This window comes from Scylla paramamosain, unplaced genomic scaffold (genome assembly GCF_035594125.1).
Source record: "Scylla paramamosain isolate STU-SP2022 unplaced genomic scaffold, ASM3559412v1 Contig3, whole genome shotgun sequence".
Classification (NCBI taxonomy): Eukaryota; Metazoa; Arthropoda; class Malacostraca; order Decapoda; family Portunidae; genus Scylla; species Scylla paramamosain.
The window spans coordinates 1,507,501-1,517,500 of record NW_026973668.1 but is presented as its reverse complement, the minus strand read 5'-3'; the positions used below and the strand labels follow the sequence as shown (position 1 = coordinate 1,517,500).

Genomic DNA, 10,000 nt, shown 5'->3' with positions numbered 1-10,000 from the left:
AGAGAGAGAGAGAGAGAGAGAGAGAGAGAGAGAGAGAGAGAGAGAGAGAGAGAGAGAGAGAGAGAGAGAGAGAGAGAGAGAGAGAGAGAGACACGGTAAATATTCTCCAAGACATCTGGCCTACTTCTCTCTCTCTCTCTCTCTCTCTCTCTCTCTCTCTCTCTCTCTCTCTCTCTCTCTCTCTCTGGAAGTATGAATGGGTGGGGAGGGGGAGTAGAGGTATTTAGAATAGGGGAAGAGAGAGAGAGAGAGAGAGAGAGAGAGAGAGAGAGAGAGAGAGAGAGAGAGAGAGAGAGAGAGAGAGAGTAAATGGACTATCTTGTAAAAGGCAGGAGGTGGAACATGTAGGTTAAGTAGTAGTAGTAGTAGTAGTAGTAGTAGTAGTAGTGAAAATAAAACGAAAAACAACAATATTATAACAAAAATAAATAAATAAAAAACAAAAAAACACAGACAAACACAAAAATACAAAAAAAAACACTTGAAAACAGTAAACAAAACACTGAAAAAAACAAACAAACAAACAAACAAACAAACACAGCCAACACTACCAGATCACAAACACCCTAGACAACACAAACACTTGAAAAAAACACAAAAAAACATATTAAACAAACACTGAATCAATAAAAAACACAAAACACAAAAAAAAAACGAAAAAAAAACCTTGAAAAACACATTTATACATTCCAAACACCTTGAAAAACATAGTTAAACACTCAAACACCTTGAAAAACACCCAAGAACGCCTTTAGGTACATTTAAAACACCGTTATTCATTAAAACACACTAATTCACTACTGTCTCGCTTCCCTCCCACAGCCTAGAGTCACCAGCCAACTTCAAGGGGAGAGAAACTATCATATTTTTTACCAACTTCTCGCCGGTGCAGATATTCAAACATTAAGTAAGTTTCTAAGTCAACCTTCCGCTTATTTACGCTTATTTTTACGTCATTGGAAGCGTAAAAGATTGATGATTTTATTGTGTGTTTGTTTGTAAGTGTATGTTGTTGCTTTGTTGGTTTTTTTGTGTGATTTTGTATCTTGTTTTTTGTGCAATTGTTGGGGTTCTACAGATTACTATGGTGTTTTCGGTTTAGTTGAGTTACCCCTTAAAATTCCTTTGTTTTTTACGTTTTTTTAGGTTTTTGGGGGTTTAAAATGTGGTTTCGGGTGTTAATTAAGGTTACTACTACTACTACTACCTCTACTACTACTACTACTACTACTACTACTACTACTACTACTACTACTACTACTACCACTACAGCATATTGTGGTTTTCATCTATTCTCAGTCTTTTTATGTTACTTTGGCTTCCTCGCTCTCCCTCTCCCCTTCTCCCTCTCCCTCTCTCTCACTGCCTGTCTCTCACCCTCCCTCTCCCTCTCTAGAAGGTTCAAATATCTGTATTTTGTCAGTAGTAGTAGTAGTAGTAGTAGAAATTAAGATGAAAAAAACGAGAAAAATACTTAACCACAACTCTCTCTCTCCCTCTCTCTCTCTCTCTCTCTCTCTCTCTCTCTCTCACAGAATCATTGAAACTGCAAAGAAATACTGAGAATTATAATATTCTTCAAAGCACCAGACTCACGCCATCAGACACGCAAGATGACAGACACGAGTTTGGCATCACGAAGGTAAGGAGGGGCGGGACGGGAGGCTGTTGCGGGTGTAGGGGAGGTGAGGATACGTGGGGGGGAGGGATGCTGGGAGGGGTAGGGAGTGGGAGGGAGAGAGGGTGTAGAGGAGGGAGACTGGGTGATGGAAAGTGGGAGGGGGTAGTGTGTGTGTGTGTGTGTGTGTGTGACCTAACTAAATATAGCGTAACTTAAGCTAATTTAACTTAACGGGTCGGCTGTTTGTGTGTGTGTGTGTGTGTGTGTGTGTGTGTGTGTGTGTGTGTGACCTAACTTAACTAAATATAGCCAAACTTAAGCTAATATAACTGTGTGTGTGTGTGTGTGTGTGTGTGTGTGAATGACTAGCCTAACCTAACGAAACAATAACAAAGGGTCTTGATCTTGATCTTGATGAGTAACACTATCACAACACCTTATTCCCCCGTATCATATTCCCCTAAATCCCCTACACACACACACACACACACCACGAGGGAACATTTACAAACCACATAGACTCAGAAAACCCAACAAAAAACCGCGAAGAACCACAAAAACCCAGAAATAGCGAAAAATATTGAGACTCATAACAAAACAGAAAATTATTGAAATCACCCCAATTTAAACAACTTCTAACATACCTAACCAAGCTGAACCCTGACACAACAACTAGTTTAACCTAACCAGCACCCCACCACCCCTCTCCCCCCCACACAGCGGGCATTGGACGTGCTGGGGCTGACGTGGGAGGAACAGCTGGAGGTGTGGAAGGTCGTGGCCGCCGTATTGAAGCTCGGCAACCTGACCTTCACGTGCGTCAGTAACATTGATGGTACTGAGGGATGCATCAACGAGAATGCCTATGGTAAGAGAGAGAGAGAGAGAGAGAGAGAGAGAGAGAGAGAGAGAGAGAGAGAGAGAGAGACCAAAACACACAAAAAACACAAAAATTCAACGAAAAAAAAAACACCCAAAAAATTTTAAAACACACACACACACACAACCTGACCTGACCTGACCTAACTTAACCGCAGAACTACACGAGGTTTGTGATTTGCTGACGTGTGAGGTGGCGTCACTGTCCACGGCCCTGCAAACAAGGAGTGTAGAGGCCCGTGGTGAAACAGTGGTCGCAGAATTATCAGCAGCCGAAGCCACGAGGACCAGAGATGTTCTTTGCCGCGCCCTCTACAGCAGATTGTTCACCTGGGTCGTGTCAAGGGTCAATGAGGCTATCAAGGTGTGTGGCAGGAACGTGTTAAACTATCCCTGGAACCTTGAAAACCCCAATAACTTCCACTGCAGCCTGTTAAACTATCCCTGGAGCCTTGAAAACCTCCCAATAACTTCCACTGCAGCCTGTTAAACTATCCCTGGAACCTTGAAAACCCCAATAACTTCCACTACAGCCTGTTAAACTATCCCTAGAACCTTGAAAACCCCAATAACTTCCACTGCAGCCTGTTAAACTATCCCTGGAACCTTGAAAACCCCCAATAACTTCCACTGCAGCCTGTTAAACTATCCCTGGAACCTTGAAAACCCCAATAACTTCCACTGCAGCCTGTTAAACTATCCCTGGAACCTTGAAAACCCCCAATAACTTCCACTGCAGCCTGTTAAACTATCCCTGGAGCCTTGAAAACCCCAATAACTTCCACTGCAGCCTGTTAAACTATCCCTGGAGCCTTGAAACCCCCAATAACTTCCACTGCAGCCTGTTAAACTATCCCTGGAACCTTGAAAACCCCAATAACTTCCACTACAGCCTGTTAAACTATTAGAACCTTGAAAAACCCCCAATAACTTCCACTGCAGCCTGTTAAACTATCCCTTGAACCTTGAAAACCCCAATAACTTCCACTGCAGCCTGTTAAACTATTAGAACCTTGAAAAACTCCCAATAACTTCCACTGCAGCCTGTTAAACTATCCCTGGAGCCTTGAAAACCCCCAATAACTTCCACTGCAGCCTGTTACGAGTAAACTATCCCTGGAACCTTGAAAACCCCAATAACTTCCACTGCAGCCTGTTAAACTATTAGAACCTTGAAAAAAACCCAATAACTTCCACTGCAGCCTGTTAAACTATCCCTGGAACCTTGAAAACCCCAATAACTTCCACTGCAGCCTGTTAAACTATCCCTGGAGCCTTGAAAACCCCAATAACTTCCACTGCAGCCTGTTAAACTATCCCTGGAGCCTTGAAAACCCCAATAACTTCCACTACAGCCTGTTAAACTGAACCTAATACATTCTGACCTCATTTCAACGCAGTCTAACCTAACCTAACACTTCAACAGGTGAAAACTTTAGCGAGACGAAAAGTTCTTGGAATCCTTGACATCTTTGGATTTGAAATACAAGAAGTCAACAGTTTCGAACAGCTTGTTATTAACTTTTGTAACGAGAAGCTTCATCAGGTGAGCTCCAGTTGTTGTTGTAGTTGTTGTTGTTGTTGTTATAGTGTTTGTTATTGTTGTCTTTGTTTTGTTTTTTTGAGATATATATACTACTACTACTACTACTACTACTACTACTACTACTACTGCTACTACTACAGGTGCTGGCGGAGGTCACACTCAAGCTGGTTCAGGAGGATTATCAACGAGAGGGCCTGGACTGGTCGATGGTTGACGTGCCCACCAACACACCTGTCGTTGACCTTATAGAACAGGTGAGGGTGTGACCTGACCTTATATAATGCAACCTAATGTAATCTGACCTGACCTAACGTGACCTATTGCAACCTTATCTACCTATTGCAACCTGACCCGGCCTATTGTAACCTTATCTAGTCTAACCTAAGCTGTTTTAACTGAAGCTAATCTGACCTAACCTAACCTGGCCTAACCTAACCTAACCTGACCTAACCTAACCTAGCTGACCCTGACGTAACCTAGCTGAACCTGACCTGACCTGACCTAAGCTAGTATATCCTAATCTAACCTAACCTGGCCTAACGTAACCTAACCTAACCTAACGTAACCTAACCTAACCTAACCTAACCTAACCTAACTAAACCTAACCTGGCCTAACGTAACCTAACCTAACCTAACCTAACCTGGCCTAACCTAACCTAACCTAACCTAACGTAACCTAACCTAACCTAACTAAACCTAACCTAATCTAATCTATCTATCTATGTATCTACCTAACCTAACCTAACCTGGCCTAACCTAACCTAACCTAACCTGGCCTAACCTAACCTAACCTAACCAAACCTAACCAAACGTAACCTAACCTAACCTAACCTAACCTGGCCTAACCTAACCTAACCTAACCTAGCCTAACGTAACCTAACCTAACCTAACTAAACCTAACCTAACCTAATCTATCTATCTATGTATCTATCTAACCTAACCTAACCTAACCTAACCTAACCTAACCTATCTATGTATCTATCTAACCTAACCTAACCTAACCTAACCTAACCTAATTAACCCCACACCTACAGAGACAAACAGGCGTGCTGGCGGTGGTGGAGGAGGTGTGTGCGCGGGTCGGCAGCAGCACAGAGGCTCTCCTGCAGCAGCTCTCCTTCTCCTGCGGCGGACACTCTCTCTTCGACATCAAGGGCGGCCGTCACCAGCACTCTGACAACAATATTCCCGCAGACGCCTTCAGGTGAGAGAGAGAGAGAGAGAGAGCGAGAGAGAGAGAGAGAGAGAGAGAGAGAGAGAGAGAGAGAGAGCACCAAAACATCCCTAAACACTCAAAATACTCTCTAAACATCCCAAAAACACTCAAAAACACACCAAACCACACCAAAACACTCAAAAACACCGCAAAATACACCAAAAACACACCTAAACACACCAAAAACACACCAAAACACCCAAAAACACCCCAAAACACTCAAAAACACCCCAAAACACCCCAAAAACACTCAAAAACACACCAAAAACACCCCAAAACACCCAAAAACACTCAAAAACACACCAAAAACACCCCCAAAACACTCAAAAACACTCAAAAACACCCCAAAACACCCAAAAACATCCCAAAAACACCCCAAAACACTCAAAAACACCCCTAAAACCCCAAAACACCCAAAAACACCCCAAAAACACTCAAAAACACCCCTAAAACATTCAAAAACACCCAAAAAAAACACAAAAACACACCAAAAACACACTAAATTACCCTAAAACACCCCAAAAACACTCAAAAACATCCCAAAACACCCTAAAACACCCCAAAACACCCCAAAAACACTCAAAAACAGCCCAAAACACCCCAAAAACACACTCAAACGCTGTCTCTCCCTGCAGAATCCGACACTTCGCTGGTTCCGTGACGTACAGTGTGCCAGGATTTATAGAGAAGAACCTTGACACACTGCACAGGGACCTCAGCCGGTGTATGTTCAGATGTCAACACCGCATCATGAAGGAACTGTTCCCTGAAGGTGAGAGAGAGAGAGAGAGAGAGAGAGAGAGAGTGAGTTATTTTGTTGCTACTACTACTACTACTACTACTTTTAAAATTTCTTCTTCCTTTTCTTCTTCTTCTTCTTCTTTCTTATGATGTTTACTCCTCCTCCTCCTCCTCCTCCTCCTCCTCCTCCTCCTCCTCCTCCTCCTCCTCCTCCTTCTTCTTCTTCTTCTTCTTCTTCTTCTTCTTCTTTCTTATGATGTTTACTCCTCCTCCTCCTCCTCCTCCTCCTCCTCCTCCTCCTCCTTCTTCTTCTTCGTCTTTCTTATGATGTTTACTCCTACTCCTCCTCCTCCTCCTCCTTCTTCTTCTTCTTCTTCTTCGTCTTTCTTATGATGTTTACTCCTCCTCCTCCTCCTCCTCCTCCTCCTCCTCCTTCTTCTTCTTCGTCTTTCTTATGATGTTTACTCCTCCTCCTCCTCCTCCTGCTCCTCCTCCTCCTCCTTCTTCTTCTTCTTCTTCTTCGTCTTTCTTATGATGTTTCCTCCTCCTCCTCCTCCTCCTCCTCCTCTCCTCTTTTCCCTACAACAACAAAAACTAATTTAACACCTATTTCCTTCTCCCCGACCCCGCCCCACAGGCAACCCGCGCCGCACGACCTTGAAGCGGCCAGCCAGTGTTGCTACCCAAGTGATCATATCTGTATCAGCTCTCACACGGACCGTAAGAAGCAAACAGGCCCATCTTATCACATGTATCAAGCCTAATGAACTAAAACAACCTAGAATTCTTGAGTCTGCCCTCGTCTTGCACCAAATTAAGTACCATGGGTGAGTGTGTGTGTGTTTGTGTGTGTGGTATATTAAGAAAGATGAAAAAATAGGTGGAAAATACAGGAAAATATGGAAAAATAGCAAAAAAATGATGAAAACACTAAAAAAAGAAAAAAAAAATTCCTAAAAACACGTGGAACCAGACCAAAACACACACAAACAAACCAAAGCACCACACAACACCACAACACCACAAACACCACAAAACAACAAAAAAAACACTAAAACAACAACAAAATGAATTAAACACCGTAAAAAACACACACAAACACACCAGAAACACCTTTAACACCTAACAAAACACCAAATAACTAAAAAAAACACTGAAAAAACACCCGAAAGATACTAAAAACCTTATATTTCGTAACAAAACAGGTTGGTGGAGCAGGCAAGGGTCCGCGGTGAGGGATGGGCCTACCGAGCAACCCACGAGGTGTTCTTGGGACGGTACGGAATGCTCTCCCTTCACACATGGCCTGCCTGGAGGGGCCCGCCGCTGGAAGGATGTGCGCTTCTCCTGGCTGACCTCCCACTCACCCCTTCCCAGTACACCTTCGGGAGGACTAAAGTCTTCATCAAGAGCCAGCGCGCGGTGAGTGTCTGTCTGTCTGTCTGTCTGTCTATCTATCTATCTATTTAACCTTTCTATAACAAAATATAACCTAACCTGACCCCCCTCCCCCTCCTCCCCTACCCCTACTCCCCACGCCCCCAGGTACACGAGCTGGAGGAGTACCGCAGGGAAAGATTTGAGGACCTTGCCATTTTGGTGCAGAAAATTTACCGTGGTTGGCGTGACAGACAGCATTACAGGGCCCTCCGCGCGGCTCAGATCTGCATTGCCACGTGTTGGAGGAGTTGGAAGGTGAGAGGGGGGTGCGGGGGAGCGGGAGAGGGAGGGAGAAGGGATGGGGAGGCAGGGAGGGAGGGAAAAAGGGAGGAAAAGAGCGTTTTGCGTACGTTTTTGTGTTTTTCAGGGAGATAAAGAGAGAGAGAGAGACTGTTTGTGTTTTTTGTGTGTTTTTTGTTTGTTTTTGTGTGTTTTTTAGGGAGAAAGCGGGTTGTTTGTTTGTTTGTGTGTGTGTGTGTTTGTGTGTGTTTTAATTCAGTGTTTGTTTTGTGTGTTTTTTCTTTAAATATCCTTGTTTTTCTGGGTTTGTGAGTTAGATAGGGTTTGTTAGTGTGTGTGTGTGTGTGTGTGTGTGTGTGTGTGTGTGTGTGTGTGTCTCTGTTCAACCCTTTCTCTGTATCTATTTATCTATCTATCTCTTTATTTATCAATCTGTGTATCTATCTATCTGTCTGTCTGTCTCTTTTTGCATGTTTACTGTGTGTTTATATATCTGTCTGTCTGTCTGTCTGCCTGCATGCTAACCTGTCCATCTGTCTGTCTGTCTGTCTGTCTGTCGTTCATCAAGGCCAAGCAACAGAATCCTGAGGAACAAAAGGAGAAAAAAATTGCACTGAAAGGCTGGAATTTTTTCATTGTGGTGAGAAATTATGAAAACACCCTTCAGAACCCCAGTAACTTCCACTGCAGCCTGTTAAACTATCCCTGGAACCTTGAAAACCCCAATAACTTCCACTGCAGCCTGTTAAACTATCCCTGGAACCTTGAAAACCCTTGTAACTTCCACTACAGCCTGTTAAACTATCCCTGGAACCTTGAAAACCCCAATAACTTCCACTGCAGCCTGTTAAACTATCCCTGGAACCTTGAAAACCCCAATAACTTCCACTACAGCCTGTTAAACTATCCCTGGAACCTTGAAAACCCCAATAACTTCCACTACAGCCTGTTAAACTATCCCTGGAACCTTGAAAACCCTTGTAACTTCCACTACAGCCTGTTAAACTATCCCTGGAACCTTGAAAACCCCAATAACTTCCACTACAGCCTGTTAAACTATCCCTGGAACCTTGAAAACCCTTGTAACTTCCACTGCAGCCTGTTAAACTATCCCTGGAACCTTGAAAACCCTTGTAACTTCCACTGCAGCCTGTTAAACTATCCCTGGAACCTTGAAAACCCTTGTAACTTCCACTGCAGCCTGTTAAACTATCCCTGGAACCTTGAAAACCCCAATAACTTCCACTACAGCCTGTTAAACTATTAGAACCTTGAAAAACTCCCAATAACTTCCACTACAGCCTGTTAAACTATCCCTGGAACCTTGAAAACCACAATAACTTCCACTACAGCCTGTTAAACTATTAGAACCTTGAAAAACTCCCAATAACTTCCACTACAGCCTGTTAAACTATCCCTGGAACCTTGAAAAACCCCAATAACTTCCACTGCAGCCTGTTAAACTACTACTACTACTACTACCACCACCACCACCACCACCACCCTAACGTACTCTACCCCCCTCTTACAGGCACGGGAGGAATACAGACAGCTAAAACAAAAAAAGAAAGTAGATTGGGCGGCCGCTGTCATCCAACTCTCCTATATAAACTACCAGGTAGGATTAAACACCCTTTACAAGAGTTTAAGGGGGATTCAACACCCTTTAGGAGAGTTTTAAGGGTTCCAATGCTTTTTAGAAGAGTTTAAGGGGATTCAACACCCTTTAGGAGAGTTTTAGGGGTCTCAGTGCTATTTAGAAGAGTTTAAGTAGGATTCAACACCCTTTAGGAGAGTTTTAGGGGTTCCAATGCCTTTTAGAAGAGTTTAAGTAGGATTCAACACCCTTTAGGAGAGTTTTAGGGGTTCCAATGCTATTTAGAAGAGTTTAAGGGGGATTCAACACCCTTTAGGAGAGTTTTAGGGGTTCCAATCCTATTTAGAAGAGTTTAAGGGGATTCAACACCCTTTAGGAGAGTTTTAGGGGTTCCAATGCCTTTTATAAGAGTTTAAGTAGGATTCAGTGCCCTTTTTCTACAGAGTTAATGATTTTTTTTTTATTTAATTTGAGTTTTGTGATAGGAAAGGGTTATTTTGTGTCCTTGTTTAATGGTTTATTTGTTTGTATTGTTTTTTCTGTTTTTTTTTTTTAGTCATCGGTTTTTTTCATTTTCTGTTTTTTTTTTTTTTTTTTTTTGTCTTCTTTCATTTTTTTTCATATATTAATTTTTAAGTGTTTTTAGGTGATACTAACCACATTTTAAGGTTTATTATAGTCACCCCATATTAAATCCCTATCCATGCTCGTTTTCTATTC

General features: G+C 42.8%; 1 protein-coding gene across 1 annotated transcript in view; it reads left to right on the top strand.

Annotated features, from left to right (window-relative positions):
* LOC135096218 (unconventional myosin-Ia-like) overlaps positions 1-10,000 on the top strand; it is a 24,622-nt gene that overhangs the window by 11,063 nt on the left and 3,559 nt on the right. The window contains 12 exon segments of the mRNA XM_063997587.1: positions 823-907; positions 1,536-1,642; positions 2,342-2,489; positions 2,659-2,864; positions 3,927-4,046; positions 4,187-4,300; positions 5,081-5,250; positions 5,898-6,034; positions 6,641-6,830; positions 7,209-7,425; positions 7,549-7,698; positions 9,215-9,301. Of these exon segments, the coding sequence (XP_063853657.1) occupies positions 823-907; positions 1,536-1,642; positions 2,342-2,489; positions 2,659-2,864; positions 3,927-4,046; positions 4,187-4,300; positions 5,081-5,250; positions 5,898-6,034; positions 6,641-6,830; positions 7,209-7,425; positions 7,549-7,698; positions 9,215-9,301 (1,731 nt within the window).